The sequence below is a fragment of the Octodon degus genome, unplaced genomic scaffold (genome assembly GCF_000260255.1).
Source record: "Octodon degus isolate 3935 unplaced genomic scaffold, OctDeg1.0 scaffold00037, whole genome shotgun sequence".
NCBI lineage: Eukaryota > Metazoa > Chordata > Mammalia > Rodentia > Octodontidae > Octodon > Octodon degus.
Window position 1 is genome coordinate 3,454,770 of NW_004524613.1, and position 19,613 is coordinate 3,474,382.

Genomic DNA, 19,613 nt, shown 5'->3' on the forward strand with positions numbered 1-19,613 from the left:
TTTCTTTCTTTTACATCTCTATCCATGCCCATATCCTTCTTCCCTTTCTTCTAGCAGTCTTCCATTCAGCTATCATTCCTATTGGCCTGGAGTTGCTGGGCAGTCGAGACCCTTGGAGTCACCTGCTGACAGCACAGGAAAGGGCATTGGTGCTGGGGCTGGGGTGAGGGCACTGGCTCTGTGGGCTGCAGGTGGCTGTAGTGAAGGTCACACAGGGTACTTCCTGAGGGTCTGGGCACTGGTATGTGTGGGTGGCTTCCAGAGTGAACGGGGAGGATGGGTGAACATGGGAGGTATTTTCCTGGTTTCTCTTCTGAGAGGACAGCAAGGGGCTGTGCTATGGCTAAGGGTGTGGGATGGCAGAAAGTTGGAGTTCCAGGCCCACGGCTGGGAAGGTGTCGCTTCATGTTCTCACAACCAGCTTTCAGAGTTGTGGGAGAGGTAACACCGTTGTGTGTCACTCCTCCAGTGCCTTCCCCTGTGAAAAGTTTCCATTGTGCTCCCTTTAAAGGTGAAGCCCCACTCATGGAAAGCACGTCGAGGGGCACATGTCCAGCAGAGAGGCAGCTGGTTGCTAAGTGATACTGGAGCAGAGCTGGAAATGTCCTCCCTGGTCTGGCTCATTGACAGATATCTCACTGGTTCACCTTGTGGGCCATCCTTGACATTGAACATGACCCTGCTCACCCCCTCCTGAGGCCTTTGCCCTTGCTGTGTCCTCACTAGAGCCTTCCCCCTGGCTCCAGCTCTCACGTGGGCTCCTCTGGCCACAGCAGTGGGGTCTGGCAGTGTTTTGCTTCTCAGTCTCCAAGTCCCTCTGGCCATGCAAATGCTATTCAGATGCATCCTGTGAGTACTGGTGTCTGGGGCTTCTTTGCCACCTGACATCCTCTCTGACCCTTTCCAGAGCCCAGCACACAGCAAGAGCATAGTAAGTGGATGGTGGGCCAGCTGCCTCCCCAGGTCTGTGTTGAAGCCCTGTGGAAAGCCTCATGCTAGGGAAAGGGGGCTGTCAGACTTGGAGGCACCCTTGCTGGGTTCCCAAAGGGCCCAAGGGGAAGAGACAAGGTGACACTGAGCTTTGACACTAGGCCGCCATCAGTGTTTGAGGGCAGGTTGGGGTGAGGGACACCTCCGCCAGTCCTGGAAGGCGAATAGATTGAAACAGTGTCCCGGAGGGTGTGCTAAGGGCCCTGTGGGTCCATGGGGAAGGGAGTCCCCAGAGGCAGGCAGGAACCCACTGGGTGACCTTGCTGGGCTTGGCTTGGCTCCAAAATTCCTTGCACCCAGAACCACTGTGCCACTCACTTGCTGTGTGACCTTGGGCAAATGGCTCAAGCCTCAGTTTCTCCATCTACAAAATGGGGAAGGCTTCCAAGTGCCCTTTATCCATAGTTCTGAGGAGTACAGAGGCCACACATAACAGACAAACCCCACAGGCCTGGCCAAAATGCATGGTAAGTGGAGCCGTTGTTGCTGTTATCACCTGCATCACAGAATTAGAGGATAAAGGGAGGCTCAGGGAGTGGGAGGGTTGCTCAAGGCCACACGGCTTGTGAGGGCAGTGACTGCAACAGGGCCTCAGAGCTTTGTGTCTCTCCCATCTTCTCTGCTTATGCCCCATCCTTACCCCTCTCCAGTACCCAGTGTGGGCTGAGGGAGAGTGGGGAGGGCAGGTGGCTGGAGTCCGAAGCACATAGGTAGATTTATGGTAGGTAGTAGGAGGCCGTGAGGCCTTCCCTGTCTGTGGGGGTGTGTCAGCAGGGATAAAAAGATGCTATCTGTGGATGGCTACTCCAGCTCTGGTGGGGGTGGCCGGGCTGCCTCAGGACTGCTCTCACTCTGTTGCCGTTGACTTCCTCTGTGCAGTATGACCTCAGGCAGGTGCCCCCAGAATTGCTCACCAAAGGCCCTTGAGGTGGCCTAAGCTTGCTTTCCAAGGAGCTTCAGAGGAACAGAGCTGGGGCTCTGTATCCCAAGACCCAAGCGAGCCCCAGCTCTGCAGCTGGCTTGTCCTGTGACCCTGGAATCATCTCCACTTTCATGGACTCCCAGGTGGAGATCTTGAGAAATTCTCCCTCACCGATGCTTTCCATATCCTGTGCTTCCTCTGGCCTGGCCAGGACCTTCTTGTGACCTTGGAGAGGACCTTCAGGGACAGGTCATGGGTCCAGTCACACCCTTCACTTTGGAGACCCTTTTCCCTGTCTTGGGAGCTGGCTCTCCCTGCCCCTCCAGCACTGACACCCTGCCTGCTCCAGGGTCTCCACGGTTGCCCAGCTCCTATGCTAGCACAGTCTTCCTGTTTCTGTCTGGCTGAGTGCTTCTACCTGCCTTGACTTCCTCAGGGATGACGCAGTTTTGTGATGGTGTTTTCTATGGTACCCATCCTGCCCTGTGGGCTCCAGGAGTCCTCTGTGGGCAAAAGTGTTTTATGTGCTTTATGCCCCTATGGTCCCCCCAGTACCCTGCATGGGCCTGGCACCCAGCAGTACTCAACAGATGTTTATTACAGGAGTGATTATGTCTAGGATGTGCCCAGCCTCAGAGTTGATGCTGGGACTAGGAGAGGGGACAGCATGAACACTGATACCCGCCTAGTCAACCACATCCCCTCCCCAGTGTCTGTCCCTGTGCAGCCACCAGGCTTTCCAGACACCTTTGTCCTCCATGCTATTTACGTTGGAACAGACTAAAGTATCACGTGAGCACCAGGCTCCTGTTTTTCGGGCCTCTAGATAATTATCTGGCCCTTATTAAGCCCTTAATTATCCAAGCTGCTGATCAGGCTCCTGAATATAAGGGTTTCCTCATTTCAGGGCTGGAGGCAGGTGTCAGTCAGCTGCAGAACTCCGTGGGCTTGTCAAGGTAAGGTCAGTGCCCTGCCTGGGACTCCCCAGAGAGTCTCATCCAGTAGTGTCATTTTATAGATGAGGAAATTGAGGCCCACAGAGGGGAAGGGACTTGCCTGAGGTCACAGGGTGGCAGGGCCAGAGCTTGCATCCCTGTCCTGATACCCCCAGTGCTGCTCACCTCACAGGCAGTCTCTGGACACCGTGACCACCAAGTGTGCTGGGCTCAGGGAAGGTCAAGGAGGTAACAGGTTCAGCAGCTAAGAGGGGATCAGGAAGGGAACCCCCAGCTCTGCTTTGTAGGAGCTCAGAGCTAAGCTGGGTAACTGCTTGGGGACCCTAGGAACATGTGGCGGGCAGAGGACGGGGAGGAGAAAACAGCAAAGGCTAGAGATAGACAGCAGGGGTCTAGGGAGAGGCTTCCTGGTGGAGGAGCCAGGGCTGAGATAGGCCTTGAAAGATGTGCAGATGACAGGCAGGTAGAGGGCGGGCATGCATTCTAAAAGGAAGGACATCTCAGGCCAAAGCACAGTCAAGAAAAAAACCCTCCAGCATTAACTGTTTCTCCCAGAAATACCTGAGTGCCATGTTGCCCTAAGTCACTTTTCTATACTAAGACAGCAAAGATTCCTGCCTCAAGTCACCAGAGCCTGGTGTGGGTTCCAGCTGAAGAAGAGGAGCTGGGGACTGCGCTCCCATCCATGGTGGGCTGGGGCTGGAGGAGACCTAACAAGCCCATTCCCCCCGGGTGCCCAACAGACTGCTGCAGGCCTTCTCTGGTTGGCATCCAGAGAGGTTTGCCCTGGAGCATAGGACGCAGGGCACATGCTTGTGTTCCCAGCAGCCCAGGAAAAGCTAAGGTCCACCATTTTCCAGCCCAGATGCTTGTTCAGTTGATAGGGACAAAACAGAAAAGGACGTTGTATTCCCTCAGTGAATAGCCATTGTGATCTCTTTATACTCAGCTGCTTTTTACCTAAATGTGTTCTCCTGGGGAATCCTTCATGAGTTCTCTGTCCCTTAGGCATCATCTTTTCTCCTCTGCCTTCCCTCCAGACTTTATGGTCCAAGTGTGGCAGGATGGTATGGAGGATGGTGCACTCCCACCCGCCTGCCATGTGGTGGGCATATGATGGAGTGCGTGAGGGGCACAGGCCCAGGCAGGGGCTGGGGGGCAGATGGCCTATGAGGGGCTTGTCTTAACTCTTGGGGATCCAGGGGCCCTCGAGGCCAGTGTCAGCCAGAGACCAGCTGGGAGGCCGCCCTCCAGGCTGACAGGCCAGACCACCATGAACCCCTCCTTGGTTCCCTTCAGCAGCTAAAGCGTGAACCAGCACACACTCGTGGTTCTAGGCAGGAGGATTTCAGGTCTCGGTGAGTAGGAGGGGGCTTTCTGGCACCAGCGGTGGAGCCAGAGTTCCTTGGGAGCCTTGAATCTCAAGATTCTCATGGAGATCTTGAATGAGTTTGCTATTTGTTGGCTGTAAAACTTTGTGTGAGCCTCAGCTGTACTGTTGGTGAGACTATGTCTTAGGAGACCTTCAGGGGTTTTGACTGAGACTTGGGACTCTGTGTGGAAAGGCGGCTGTGTGGGAGGGGTGGCAGTGCTACTGGTATGTGGCTGCTGCCATGGGAGCCCCTGTTTGGGCAGGTGGCACTTCCCTGCGCACCAGTGTGGCTCTACACTGAACCTAGGCAATGCTCTGAGCGAATCTCCTACCAACATGCAATGCGAGCTGGTCAGATAGCATCAAGCCCATGCAGGAACTGAGGCCCAGAGAGGAAAGCACACTGTGGGGTGACGCCAGAGCCCTGTGCTGCATGTGGGTGGTCCTTGGTTCCTTGGGAGAAGGCCATGGTGATGTTTAATGGCTGGCTGACTGGAGTACAAAGGCTCCTGGCTCCATAGTATCTAAGGTCCCACCTGCTTTGGGGCCTGGGACACACTGGGGGACAAAGGTTTGGTGGGCTGCCTCCAATCCAGGCTGTTGGACACAGGTGGAGCCATGCTGCAGATCCTGTGTCTGGCGCTCTTCGGCCTGCTGCCTGGAGTGCGGGCTGACCCAGGGGCGCTGATTCGGCTGGGCATGGACATCATGAACCACGGTGAGCCCGCAGGAGGTGCTTTCAGGCTGTGGAGGGAGATTGTGCTTGTGCTGCGGCCCTTGAGCACCCTATAGTCTTCAAACCAAACCCATACAATGTGTCCACAATTCTCCCATTCTGTGGAAGGGGAAATTAAGGCCCAAAGCTCCCTCTAGTTAGAATCAGAGTTGAAAAACCTGCTTTAGGGGTCTCTCCTGGGCTTGATCTCAGGGGTTGGTGGCCATATCTTGGCTGTGGGAGTGACAGATGTAGGTGAAATCCCAGTTCTGTCATCAACTTGCTGTATGACCTCAAGCAAGTCACTCCCCATCTGTGTTGCTGTTTGCCCATCCGTAAATGTAAATAAACATAAAAGGTCAGTCTTTTCCTGGCAGGACAAAATGAAATATGAAGTTAAAATCCCCTGGAAGAGGATTTACAAATTTACAAATTTATTTTTTAATCTCCCCCCCCCCCCGCCACCTTGGTGAAAAATGGAGTAAAATCCAGTTATACAAGACTAAGGATTGTCTGTGCAGCTGAGAATTTGTCCCCTTTCTGGGAATCAGCTTGTGAACATCGGAGGGGTTTCTGTCAGGATGTCATTTGGGGTTGGCACCTCCTGCCCTGGACAGTCAGCATCACTTGATGTCAGGCCCAGAACCTGCATTTTTTTTTTGTTTGTTTGTTTTTCCAGTGGGTCTGCAATGACCTGAGATTTTATTACTAGGTAGTTTTTTGTATATCTTCAATTTTAACAGATTTTGGATTATGCAGGATATCTATATCTTTTTTTGCCATAATTTTATTGATAAATAGCAATGAGACAGTTTCAAATCAAATCGGTAGGACAGTTTCAATAATTAACACACTGCATACATTCTTCTTAGTGGTTAATTGCTGTACAAGATGCGGACTTGATATCCTATTTACAAACACTATTAGAACAAATCATTCTATTCATTAAGAGAATGTAGCTATATATCTATCCTAACCACTTTGAATACACAGATACAAAATGGACATTCATCTGTATACCCTTTTTTTGTTAAGATCCATTATTTGAATATTATAGGTGTGTAAACTCAGCAAAATATTCTAAAAGAGTCCAGTAGCCCATAATAGTATTGGGTCTTCCGCTTGACTGGCAATGTCACAAATTGTTGACCTGAGTCCCCTACAGCTCAACATAACAGCATGGCTTTACTTCTTATATTTCGTTTTTATACTTTTCTACTCAGAACCTGCATTTTAACAGGCTCCCAGATGAGCCCTGACTGCTCAGCTTGGGCGACCTGGGTCACAGGGATGGGCTGAAGCGCTAGTTTGAGGCTCAGGGCCTCCACGGCATGCATTCTGCAAACTGGTTCCTGCGTTCTCTCCACATTCCAGCTGCAAGGGTTTCTCACTCTTCCATCCCCTTCCTGCTTTTCCCCTCCCTGGCCTTGTTCTTGCTGTGTCTTCTGCCCAGCAGGTCATCCTTTGTTTCTTTTCTTCCTGGGTAAAATTCCTATTCCTCTTCCTGGCAGACTTCCCCAGCTCTTTCCTTCTGACCTTAAACCCTTCATGTGGCTTCTATAGCTGCCTGTACTTACCTCAGTTATGGCTTTTGTCACTAGTGAAAGTCACTGCTGGAGACTCTTTCCAGTAGATTAGGGAAGGGCAGGGTTTGGGCATGACCCATCTCTAGATCCCTGGCATTGCCAAGCCCAGTGGGGCACAGTGATTATAAATGGCTTGGGATGCTCAAGATATTCGTGCCATGCAGGGCAGAGCAGGAAGCCCAGCTAAGCGTCTTTCTGATCCTGTCCCCCCAGAGGTCCAGAGGGCCATGGAGGAGAGTCACATCCTGGAAAAGATGGCAGCGGAGGCAGGAAAGAAGCGGCCTGGGGTTAAACCCATCAAGGGCCTGAGCAAGTAAGCAGAAGTGGCGTAGGGGATAGATAGGATTGGGGTGGGACTCTGTGGCAAAGGCCCAAGATGGTGGGTGACAGCTGCCCGGGGCCTGCAATCTCTTCCCTGCCTGTTGCTGTTTTGCTGTGTGACTTGGGTAAGTGCTTGCTCCCATGTGGGACATAAGCAGGGTCATTTTGAGAAGGAATTGATAGTGGAAAGTCAGCCTCTAACTCCCTACACACACCATGAGATCCCTGAGTTTGTGTGGAATTAAGTGAGGATATTGCCAGTGGTAGGGCTGGATAGGCACCAACTACCAGCTAACAACAGGAGGAAACTGGTCCTGTGTTATGAGGACCATGTGGGACTGCACAGGGGAGGTTTGGGCACACTGGGACTCGGCAGGAGATGGCACTGGGGACCGGCTAGCAGTGCCCACTGAGAGCTCAGCAGAGGCAGGTGGAGATGCATGAACCATATCTTCCTTAGCCTGTACAAACTGGTTCTCTACTGGGGTGACTGTGCTCCCGAGGGGACAATTTTGATTGTCACTCTCGCAGGGCAGTGCTCTGGCATCCAGGAGCTTGTGGTCAGAACGTTATAAAACATCCTCCTGTGGAGAGGACAGAACGGCCTGTTGTGATGAAGAATTGAACTGCCCCAAATGCCTCTTAGCTACTGCTGAGGAGCCCTGACCTAAGCAAAGTCCACTTTATTTATGGGGAAACTGAGGCTCCAGGAGGGAAGGGATGGACCAAGGTCACATAGTCACGTGTCTCACCTCCCATGTGATGAGGGCTTTTTGTTAGAATTTCATGGTGTGCCCAGGAGAAGGCTGTAATATGGCATGGAAGGGATGGCAAGGCCTCCCAGAGGGGCAGAGGCTGGGGCTGAGAGCCCGGACCTTGTCTGCGCAGTGCTCTTCACTGTGATGCCTGTGCCCTTCCAGTATGAAGGTCAAAGATGTCATCACACCTGTCATCACACTGAACTTTGTACCTGGAGTAGGCATCTTCCAGTGTGTGGCCACAGGCATGACCATCACTGGCAAGAGGTGAGTCCTGGGACAGGGAATGTCTCAGCCCTGTGGGCACAGTCACTGTGGCTCTGCCGTGTACCGGGATCTGAGATGATGCACACTTGGTTCTCACTTTGATGGGGACTGGACTGAGCACAACCATAGACCGAACAGTTGGTCTAGAAGAGGGGAAGCGCTGAGCAAGGGAGAAAGGCATCAGGAAAGGCTTTGGGTTGGAGAGGACAGCTGCACAACTGAAGCTCCTGCTGGGGTTCCCCCAGTCAACAAGAGGGGAAAAGTGTGGGTGTGTGACTTGGGCAGATCCTCTCCCCTTTTGTGCCTGAGGGTGGTCCCCTCTCCTCCTCCCCTCTCAGAGATGCTGAGATTGTGAGCAAAGAGGGGTAGGGAGAGTGGCAGAGATGCCCATGATGCCCGCCTGCCTCGATCTCCAGCTTCACGGGAGGGAACATGGAGATCATCGTGGTCCTGAACATCACAGCCACCAACCGGTTTCTGCAGGATGAGGAGACCGGACTCCCCATGTTCAAGAGTGAGGACTGTGAGATCATCCTGGTCAGCGTGAAGACCAACCTGCCAAGCAAGTGAGAGCGCTGTGGCTGGGAGGAGGGCTGGTCCACACTGCTCCCCACCCCAAGACATGGGACTTAATCATGGCCTTTCATGTCCTCTGCCCAACACCCTGATCTTGGTGTGCTGCCTGCCCGTCCCGGTGCCTGTGCCCAGCATGCTGCCCAAGGTGATCAACAAGTTCCTGGATAGCACCCTGCACAAAGTCCTCCCCAGCCTGGTGAGTGAGTGGCCCAGTGTGGCCTGGCTGACCCTGCTTATGTTGGGTGGATTTAGCTGTTGGCTTTCATTGGTGCATAGTGGCTGAGAAGGCCTCAGAGGTGGTGTCAGCTCAGTGCCTGGAAGTGGCATGTTCATCTACATGGTGTCCAGGAGCCAGGGTTGGGGGAGAGAGCAGCTCGCATGTCCCAGCTTGCCAGCCCTGCTTAGAGGATCAGCTTCTGGGGAGTGAGACCTCACTGATTTTGCAGGCCATTGTCAGATCTGGGTCCTAGTTCAAACTCTGCGTTGACTTTTGTGTGGCTTGGACCTCAGTTTCCCTACCAGTGCCAATCCCATCACACTCTTGAGGTTGTTCCTCTGGAGCTCCACTGATCTGTGAGGAGTGAGGCCTCTCAATCTGTGACTCCTTGGCTTCCAGATGTGTCCAGCCATCGATGCAGTACTGGTGTATGTGAACGAGAGATGGGCCAGCCTGAATAGTGAGTGTTGCCCCAGTCACCCCAGCCCATGTTCAGACAGCAGGATGGCTGTGATTCCACCCCCTGCTGCCCACTCAAGTGGCAACTCCCAGCCCAGCCTTGGGGGTGGAAGAGGCCTGAGGCCTGAGTGTCCAGCCTCAATGCCCAGATGGAAAGCCTGAGGCCCCAGGGTTTCTGGGTCTTCCCTTCTCATCTCTCAATGCAGTATTCCCTCTGACATCCTTGGGGTCCCAAGCACTTCAGCCATTCTGCATGTATCCCCAAGCCTCTTGCCCTGCAGAGCCAAACCAGCTGTGAGGAGCAATGCTGGAGTTGCCTTTACCAAGGGGACCTGTTGCTTCCATCATTTTGGGTTTTACAGGCCATCCTAGTGTGGGTAAAAACACATCCCAGTAGCTGGGACAGATAAACCTGGTTCATGCCCCTGGCATCATGGCCTGGAAAGTCCCTTCTCTCCTCTGAGCCTCGGTTTGATCATCTGTAAGATAGCCAATGCTGTAGCCCACCACTCCGCCTCAGTTCAGGCTGTGACACCCTTGGAGAGTGTGGGGATCTGTCCCTGAAGAGCAGTGTGACTTCCAGCCCAACCCCAGAGCCTCCATGCTATAGCTGAAGCCTTGGGTCACAGAGAGGCACAGGATCAGGGAGCAGCTGGCCAGTGCAGCCTCTCTGGGCTGCCCTGGGGTTGGCACCTCTCTGAGCAGAACCTCCTCTTCACAGACCCTGTGTCTGTGGGCCGTATGGGCACCGTCAAATATGCTCTGGCATCCGCACCGACCACAACAGCCAGCCATGTCCAGGTGGACTTTAGTGTAAGTTCCAGGGCCTGAGGGACTTAGGAACTTACTCACTAAAGTTCCTAAGTGTAAGGAACTCTACACTTAGTTGGGTAGATGGGGTGGGCAGGAGGGTAGAAGGGGTTTTGGGGTTGGAGACCAGGTTTCTATGACACTGTCTCCTAATGTCTCTTGATTTCTGCTTTAAGCATGAATCTTGAGTCCACCAGCTGATTTCTGGGGTGAGGATGGTGCCTACCTTATCCTCACACTCTCCCATGGCTATTGCTTCTCCCACTGAGGGGGGCTTGCCACTTGTGCCCTGTCATTGTATAGCCATGTGGGACCTCTGGGACTCAGGGGAGGCAGGGCTTGGCTAGCAGCCACAGTGAATTGGGGGGCAAAGTAGGGTCCTCAACTAAGTCTCTAGAACCTCAGGAGGTGAGGTGAGATGTATCATCAAAGAATGGGGACAAAACTCCTAAGAACTCATTGCGTTGTGACCGCTCCCCTGAGTGGGGCTTGAACAGTGGTCCTGTGTTGACCACCCATCTCCTCTGGCTCCTGAGAATAAAGTAGAAACCATATCTGGATAAATGAGGGCTCAAAGTAGTGATTGATGCCCTTGTCCTCTTGGACCTCAGTGTATCCACTGTACCTTGGGAGGGCCACAGTGGCCTGCAGTGGCTCTAACATTTAGTGACCTGCTGACTTGGGGCCTGGTTTAAGCTCACCCAGCCTCTGTCCCTCTTAGCCAACTGTCTTCCTTTTGACTGCCTACAGCCCCTGGTGCAGCAGCAAATGGGCAAAACTATCCCTCTGGCCAACACCGAGGAGGCCCTGGAATTCCCCGAGGACTATGCCGAAGGCTCATCCCAGCTACTCTTGTCAGCTGCCTTCCTCACAGCAGAGCTGGGCCTGCTACAGAAGTCCTTGGATGTGAAAATCCAGGATAAGATGGTGAGCTGCCCAGGGCCTGCCCTATCTGCCTCTTCTTTTTGTGACAGTCTTTGCCTGCTTATCCATCTGACAAGGTCTTGGGTTGTGGGACACACTAGAACTGGAAGGAGTCTGGGCTAGGGTTTGTTTATTTATTTATTTTTGCACAAGGAATTTAAATAAAATCATACCAAGATACACAAAAATGAAATTGTTCAAAACTTTATTGTAAAGAAAAAAAATCATTAAAGCATATACATAAAAAATATTAGCTATGGAAGAACAAAATTAAATAACATCTTATTCCATATTAGAAAGAAAAAAAAGGACCAAGTGTGTAAGAAACTAGACTAACTAAAGGATTGAAAGAAAAGATCTGTCCTCTTTGAATTTTATACTTAGCAAACGTACCTTTGAAAACTTAAAGTAAGATTTTCTAGTTATACAAACTTGAAATATTTTAATACCTCCAGAAGTAGCATATAGGAAATAACAAAGAGCATAATTCAAAAGGCAAGAGAAGTTGCAGTATGCTCCTGGATGAACAATAAAGAGCTCTTAATATGATAGTTATGCAGGACTATATAAAAGATACATTAGATGAACCCTTATTTAAAGGTCATTGAAGATTTCTATGAAACAGTACCAATCTTATGTTGGGTTATACACATCTTTTTTTTCATATATATGTGTGTATGTGTGTAAAAGACAGGGAAGAAGTAATATAAAGTCAACAGAAAATGGAAATATACTTTTTAACGTTTCTCATACCAGGAGAAGATATCATAGGATGTCTTTTAAATACATTGTAAGTCAAAGATATAGTATAAATCTTAGAGCAAAAATTAAGATTAAGCAATATTCACAAAATTAAATACTAATTAATTAAAAATTAAATGTTTCAAAACAATTGAACTAAGAAAAAGTTTTCATGACAGCAAAGAAGTACTAAGAGTAAAACATAAGATAAATACCTGAATGGCAAATAAATGACCAGCACTTCTAATGACCAGTTTGAGGATAGGATATTGCACAAAGTTCTAGTGTGTTGTGGACATACATAATGACCATGACAGTTACTGGTGGCCAGGCATCACTTGTGGGACTGAGATATAGCTATTTCTTTGAAATCTACCCTGTAGACTCAGATGGAATCATGACCCATAGGGTGGAAGAGAAGTCCATTTGTAGAGTGTGCTCATGGAAATATTCTGCTGCTGAACACAAAAGAATAACTGAAAGACTACTATTGTACACCTCTTATTCTCCTGTGTTTAATTGTTTGCCCTATTTGGTGGGTTCTTTCCATTCTCATTCATGGGGCTGTGATCAATTTGCTCCCTCTCTAGAACATCATTTAGTAGTCTGTGTAGGCTTGGCTTTGTCATCATGAAATTGTTTAGTTATTCTTTGACATGGAAGTATTTCACTTCTCCATTATACTTGAAAGAGAGTTTTGCAGGGTATATCAGCCTGGGTTGGAATTTGTTTTCTTGCAAGACTTGAAGTATTTTGCTCCATGCTCTTTTTGACTTGATGGTTTGTGAAGAGAAATCTGCCGTTATTCTGATGGGTTTTCCTTTAAATGCGATCTGTTTCTTTTCTTTAGTGGCTTTTAGTATACTGTTCCTGTGCTGAATTTCTGGGATCTTGATTATTATATGTCTGGGTGTGGTTTTCATTGGGTTGATGTTATTTGGAGTTCTATATGCTTTGGTTACTGAATGTCAGATTGTTGCCCCATATTTGGGAAGTTTTCTGCTATTACTTCTGCCCATATTCTTTTTTTTTTTTTTTTACGGAACTGGGGATTGAACTCAGGCCCTTGTGTTTGCCAGACAAGCACTTATTCTACTGAGCTATCTCCCTGCTCCAACTTCTGCCCATATTCTTTTTATATCATTTGTATTGACTCTTTCCTTCTCATTGATGCCTATTAGTCTCACATTGTACATCTTTGCATCATCTTGCAGGTATTGAATTATTTTTTCCTGCATCCTAGTTGTTTTTAAGAGATCTTTTCTTTTTTCACTAGCTACAATGGTGTCTTTAAGGTTAAAAAGTCTATTTTCACTTTCATTCAAATGGTTTTGCCAGCTTGTGATTGAGGTTTTAATTTCCTGTATATCACTTTGAATCTGTTTCATACATTCTATTTCTTTCCTATATTGCTTATTCAGGGGTTTCCTATATTGCTTATTCTTTAGAAGCACTTAGTTCTTCTTTGATTATAGTTATCACTACATTTTTTAGTTCAGAAATTATTTCTGATCTGATTTCTTCTACACCTTTGTGCAGTTGTTTCTTTACTTCCAATGCTATTATTTCAGGTGTATGATTTCCAGTTTCCTCTATGCTAGTGTCTTCTGCAATTGTACTGGGTGGACTTGGGGCCTGAGACTGCCTTTTGTTCCTTTTCTTTGTCATTTTGTATACCACTGTTTTTTAGGGGCTTTTTTTTTTTTTAACCACTGTATTCTGACCTTTGGTGTAGAGCTTAGAGTTATTACCTTAGCACCTGGTCCGGATCTTCGAAATTCAGATTCCTCCAGATGGGTGTTACTTGGATCTGGCTGGAGTCTGGCTGCTGTGCTCCACTTCTTTCTGCTGCAGCTGTTGGAGTTAAACCCTTTGTGTCACTCTGGCAAGAAATTCTGCTTCTGAATCAGCCGGGTGGGTCTTGCCTCTAACCTCTTTGCAGGGAGTTCTGCTGAAGGGTTTCATGCTGGGCCTGTACTCTGGGTCGAATGAGAATCCAGTGGGCCCCAGGTGGTCTCATTCACACACCGGGCCTGGGCTCTGGGTTGATTCAGGACCCAGCAGCCCCAGTCCCAGGCGGTCTCACTCACACGTCTGGCCTGGGTTCTGGGTCTATTCAGGATCTGCAGGCCCCCAGGTGGTCTCACTCACACCCTGAGCCTGTGCTCTGGGTCTTGAGCTTGGGTTTATTGTGACTTCTTCCACCATCCACCATCCTTCTGTGTGCATGTCCATGTCCGACTGTCCAGACATCTGACTACTTATTCATCTGCATCTCTTGTACCGTGGTCAGCCCCCTCCTTCTGCCCAATGGTCACCCACCCACTCATCCATCTAAGGAAAAATAATCCCTCAAATTATACTTGTGTTTAGCTTTTGGGAATCGCAGCCTAGTTCTGTCCTCCCAAACAGCAACCCACCTGTCCCTTCCTGCCATCACATAGCACCCAGAACAGGGCCTGATATTGTTGAATAAGTGGATCTGTGCACCTGCCACTCACCACCCGCACCTGTGTATACCTACCCAGCTTTTCATGATGTGTTCTCCTGCTCATCCACCCATTCTATCTGCCTCAGCCTCCATCTCTGTATCCCTCTATCACTGATAGTTTGGCCTCTCTTTATCCACTTGCTATCCACCATGTGCCTCTCATCCACCCTCCATCCATTCCTTTAGTTTGTCACTCCTCCTCCCATTGCACCATCTTCCCATCCTCTTCCTCCTGCTCATCATTCCTATTCACCCACTCACCATCCATCCATTCCTCATTGCTTTCATTCACCCACTCACCCATTCATCCACCCATCATCCATCCATGTGCCATTCCTTCCCCCAGTCCATCCATCCTCTCATTTATTCACTTACTCAACTGCTCATTCACTGTCCCTGTAGCTACCCATCCCTGAACCCACCCACTCACTCCTCTTGTCCACTGCATCTATCAGTTTTGCCCTCTGCTCTCCTGCTTTTCCATGTGTCCATATTTTCCCAGCATTTGACCTCATGATGAGATCTTCAGGAACTGGAAGTTGTAGGCTTTGGTCTGGGCTACCCAGAAGCTCCTTGTCCGGGTCAGTTGGAATGGAGAATGGAATGACAGAGGGGGCTTCAGAGGGAGCACAGCATTGAGTCAGAGAGGTTGTTAGGGTGGGCGTGGGGAACTTCCTTCCCCAGCATTGACTTTGATTTTGCAGATTGGTGAGCTGCCCCCACAAACCACAGGGACCCTGGCTGACTTCCTCCCTGTGGTGAGTGCTAACCAAAGAGCACTGCACGGGACCGGGACCGGGACGGGACTGCGGGGGGGTGGGGGTTGGGAAGCAGCTTTTCAATGCCACACGTGCCTTGTCCCAAATGGAAACACCCTAGCTTCTCCATAAAGTATCTTTAAGGTCCAGCACTGAAACAGCTCAGCCTTTCCATGTTGCTACTTCCTTGTTCTGATACAGAGACGGTTACATTGTATGTTTTTCTCCTTGTGTCCCTTGAGAGGCACATCCCACCATTGTATGTCACACTTCCTGTGTCCAAGAAGTCAGCTTGTTCATGAGGGACTCTTGGTTCTGAATGAAGCCCTGTCCAAAGCCCTGAGTAAAGCCTGCTGGTTTCTGTAGGTGGCCAAGATCTATCCCAAGCCAAAGCCCTTGGTGACCCAGATCAAGATAAATAAGTCCCCCAAGGTCACCATGAAGTCAGGACAGAGTCTGCTGCACCTCCACGGCACCCTGGAGATGTTTGCTGCTCAGCGGGGCAAGCGCCCTGTATCCCTCTTCCTCCTGGAGCTGGTGAGTAGGGTCTGTCCCACTCATGCCCAGCCTCAAAGACATCCAGGTGGGGTGGGGGTGGGAGAGCTTCAATGAGAGCCCAAAAGTAGATGGGGTATTCTTAATTCATCTCAGCTGTGTGGCCTGACCTGGGCACTGTCACCTCTCTGAGCCTTGGCTCTGCCCTTGGACCTGTAGTGGCTGGACAGATCAGACATAATGGCCCAGTGAGGTAGCTCTTCCTTCCTCACTCCCTCCATCCTGCCTATATCATTTCTTAGCAGCAGTAAAGTCAGGAATAAGGTCTCTGAGGGAACTATGGGAGACTGAGAGACCACAAACCCAGTGTGAGGAATCACAGAGGCCTTCCAAGAGCATGTGACAGCTGAGAGTGGTTGAAGTCTGAGAAGGAGCTGGCCAGGGGAAGTGCTTATGTTGAGGCAGGGCATGGAGGACACTTCAAGTGAAGGTCACAGCATGGCAAAGGTCCACAGTGTGTGCAGGTACCCTCCGGGGTGCCAGGTACACCGGGTGATGCTGCTGTGGCCCTGGCCACAAATCGTCAGAAGCTTGGACCATGAGTGTGGGGATTGCTGGGTTCGCTGTCTGGGGGCAGGATGGAGAGGAGGGTTCCTGCTCTGCCTTGGAGGTGGAGTTCCTACTGCGGACCTCTGCTCTCTCTCTCTGCTTCCTCTTCACACCAGCACTTCAATCTGAGGATCCAGTACTCTGTGCATGAGAACCGGCTACAGCTGGCCACCTCTCTGAACAGGTAGGCTCTGCTGGCCCAGGCTGGCATCCCCAGAGCAGCAAGGGCACCGCCAGCATCACTTAGCTTCCTGCTCCAGGCTCTCTCCCTGATCCAGGAGAGCTGGAGATTTGAGCTGTGGGAAGAGAATGGAGGGGACAGACAACTGCTCTGTGTTCCATCAGAGGTGACAGGCAAACTGAGACTCACATATACTTGAAGGCCAAAAGGGGAACCCTTGCATCAGGGAGGAGTTGGAAATGCTGAGATCCTCTTTTTCCAGGGCCAGAGATAATGGCTCTGACCAACATTTCTCCCCACAGAGTACTGAGCCTGTCCCGGGGATCCTCATCAGTTGGCAAGTTCAACGTAAGTGTCCTATGTGTGTTGCCTGGTCTGTCTGGTTTGAGACCAAGACTGTGTTGGTTCCTCTGTGTTACCAGGGAAGAGGCATTGGCACAGAGGTTGGGAGGACAGAGCAAGTCAATTCGGAAGTTTGGGGCTCCTGACTTGCTTTGTGATCTTGGAAAAAGTCCCTTAACCTCTCTGAGTCCCTGTTTCCTTTTCTAGATAGAATTGAGATATCTCCTAGGATTGATTTTTGAAACACTGCCATGGATAGTGGCAGCCTGGGCTGGCATCAGTTGGCCTACCTGTTATCTTTGTTTGTTTCTAGAGCTTCAGGCCCAACTCCGAACCTGCCCCCAGCAGGTGCTGGGTCCTGTGCCTTGTTGCATGTATTGAAGCCCTACAGAAATCCCATGAATAGGTGCTACTGTACCTTAATTTCACAGCCAGGGAAATGGAGACAGGCAGGTGGTAGGCAGATAACTGATCACAGCTGCTGGGTTTTCCCTTGGCGTAGGAGTTAGTCTACAACACCACCTCTGTCTCCTGAACTCCCCCACTCCTGCATCATAACTTGAGGCCCCACATGTCCCCTGAGCAGGGACTGAGCAGAGGCACACAGAGCCCCAGTTTTGATGCTATCTGGACAACTATCTGATGTCTCCAAAATCCATTGCTGTGGTCCCCAGGCCTAGCCAGAGGGACGCAGAATAAATTCATTGCATTGTATTGTATTACATTGCACTGCCTTGGATTGGGTTGGATTAGATTTACTGGATTCAATGGCTTGCGCAATGGCATGTGTATGTTTTCTTTCTTTCTCTCCCCTAGGAAAACGAATTAACTAACTTCATCACGGATTATCTCCAAGAGGCCTACACCCCAGTGGTCAATGGTGAGGCTTCATTTTACCAGCGCAAGAAGCATCTTAAGCAAGAAGGGAGACCCGCTGAGTGGTCTCAATGCCCAGTTGCTGAGTGCAGATGAAGGAAGCCAAAGGGAGTGACTGGATGGCTATCATTGATCTTTGAGACAAGTACAGTATTACTATCACCTGCCCAGAGGCAAAGGCCCACCCCACATATCAGACTCCAACCCTTGACCTTATGTCAAGTGAGATTTTGACCTGGGAGTAAGTACATGGCAGATGTGTACATCCTTGTTTATGCAGTTGGCAGACATAAATTGATCACTGTACTATTTCCTGTCTGGTCTAGGAAGCTTCTTAATCAACTGCAGAACAGTCAGGGTACGATGATGCTTTCTGTATTTCTCAGATGTATTCCAAGTGGGGCTCCCACTCCCAGATCTTCTAGCTATCAACTATGACCTGGCCGAACTGGACATAATAGAGGTGAGGGACGGGGCTGGGAGGACATGTCAATCACCCTTTCAGCCAATGGGTGACGAGCAAGAACTCACTTCCCTCCATCTAAAGGGAATGGTACTGGGGAGAGCCAGTGATCATCAATATAATCTTGCCAACCCCGGGAGCAAGATCCTATCCCCCAAAATCTGGAGACCTTTCTTGGCTACGGATTCCCCAGAAATTCTGCTATGCTCTTGATCTGCCATGTTGGGCAATTGCTTGACCCCTCTCTATGCCTCCCTTTGTGCCTAAAGTGGGAATGAAAATATGAGCATTGACTTCACAGAGCTGTGGCTATGATTCACTAAGATAAATCACCCCAGGAAGCTAGTAAGTGTTCCATAAACACAGGCTTCTCATTGCAGACCTAGGTTTGAGCATGGAGTATTAAATGTATGTTTCCCCCATCCCATCCCTCTAATCCAGGAGGTAGGGTTGGGTGCCCTCCCTTAACAGGTGGGAAAATTGAGGCCCAGAGAAAGGAAGGGCCCACTCTAGGGTCACAAGGGAGTCTACTTCAACCTTGGTGTAATCACTGTGCTGGTTTCTATCTCCTGAGCGTGGATCCAGCTCTGCCTTTTCCCTGTGCCTGGGTGGCCTTGTCATGGTTGCCAACCCCCTCTACTTGGCCCTTTTTCTCCTGCCAGAATGCCCTGGTGCTGGACTTGAAGGAGGCCTGACCACACAGGACTCCCTGCCTGCACACCTCCTACCCTACACCCTGTAGTGGAGCTGCCCGATGAGAGCCTGCGGCTTGGCCCTGACCCCACTTCTTGTGAAGAGGAGAGAGTGGGACAGGATTGGGTTGGGGCTTAGCAATAAACTGGAGAAAAGCCCTTACAGAATCCATGCTTTAGTCTCTTTTGTTGCAAGCTGATGTGTGGCTTTTCCTCCTCTTTAGTGGGTTTGAGGTCCAAACTCATTTGGGGTGTGAGGACAGCTGTTGACAGCCTTGGGGTGGGCTGGAGCATGCCCATGCCCTATACCATCCAGCTCACCTGTAGTCTCCTGTCACCCACACAGATGACAGGACCCTGAAGCCCAGGGGTCAGTGGCCTTGTCCAAGTTCACATGCCTTAGCAAGGGCAAAGCTTTTCCTGCTTTAGCTCTCTGCCACCAAGTTGATAGAGGACACTACATTCATAGGGAACCTGTGTCCCCACAGAGCTTTCTGCCTGTCTCCTCCCTTTATGCTCACAACAGCTGAGGAGTCAAGGACTGTCCCTCTTTTGCTGATGAGGGGACTGAGGCTTAGAGAGGTGTAGGCTTAAGGCCATCTGGCAAATTGAAGGCAGAGGCGGGATTGGAACTTGGGCTCTGGAGCCAGCCTGCTGGGTTCAAATCTCAGCTCTGCCATCCGGCTGCAGCTGCTGAGGGTGGCAGGTGAGTCACTTTCTTGACACAAACCTCACTTTCCTCACCTGTACAAAGGGATATTGTCAATACTGACTTCAGCAGGGCTGGCTGAAGAAATGGAATAATTCAGAATGCTGAGCATGGTGCCTGGCCCACAGACAGACCTAGCACAGGAGGTCTCCAGCCAGAGGCTGAGAAGGATGGCCGCAGGGGTTTCCGTCACAGTGGCCGTGAGACATCACGTGCGTGCACATAGTGAGCATGCGCCGGGGAGCAGCCTGAGGGCGTTCCCTTGCCCCACCTCGTGGGGGGATCAGAGCTTGACATTTACTGCATCTGCTCCCTTCATCTCCTTCATCTCCTGGCTTCACTTTTTTGCGGGGAGGGTGTGCTTTTGCGGATGGAACCCAACA

The 19,613-nt window shown here is 50.4% G+C and overlaps 1 protein-coding gene across 1 annotated transcript; it reads left to right on the top strand.

Annotated features, from left to right (window-relative positions):
• The first annotated feature begins 4,858 nt into the window (after positions 1-4,858).
• Positions 4,859-18,524, top strand: Bpifb6 (BPI fold containing family B member 6). The gene is made up of 15 exons (XM_004630974.1): positions 4,859-4,958; positions 6,755-6,854; positions 7,783-7,887; positions 8,304-8,453; positions 8,596-8,659; positions 9,080-9,140; positions 9,861-9,952; positions 10,700-10,876; positions 14,810-14,863; positions 15,230-15,400; positions 16,084-16,151; positions 16,451-16,496; positions 17,307-17,370; positions 17,753-17,829; positions 18,492-18,524. Exons 1-15 carry the CDS (start codon positions 4,859-4,861, stop codon positions 18,522-18,524), a joined length of 1,362 nt encoding a protein of 453 aa, XP_004631031.1.
• The last annotated feature ends 1,089 nt before the right edge of the window (positions 18,525-19,613 follow it).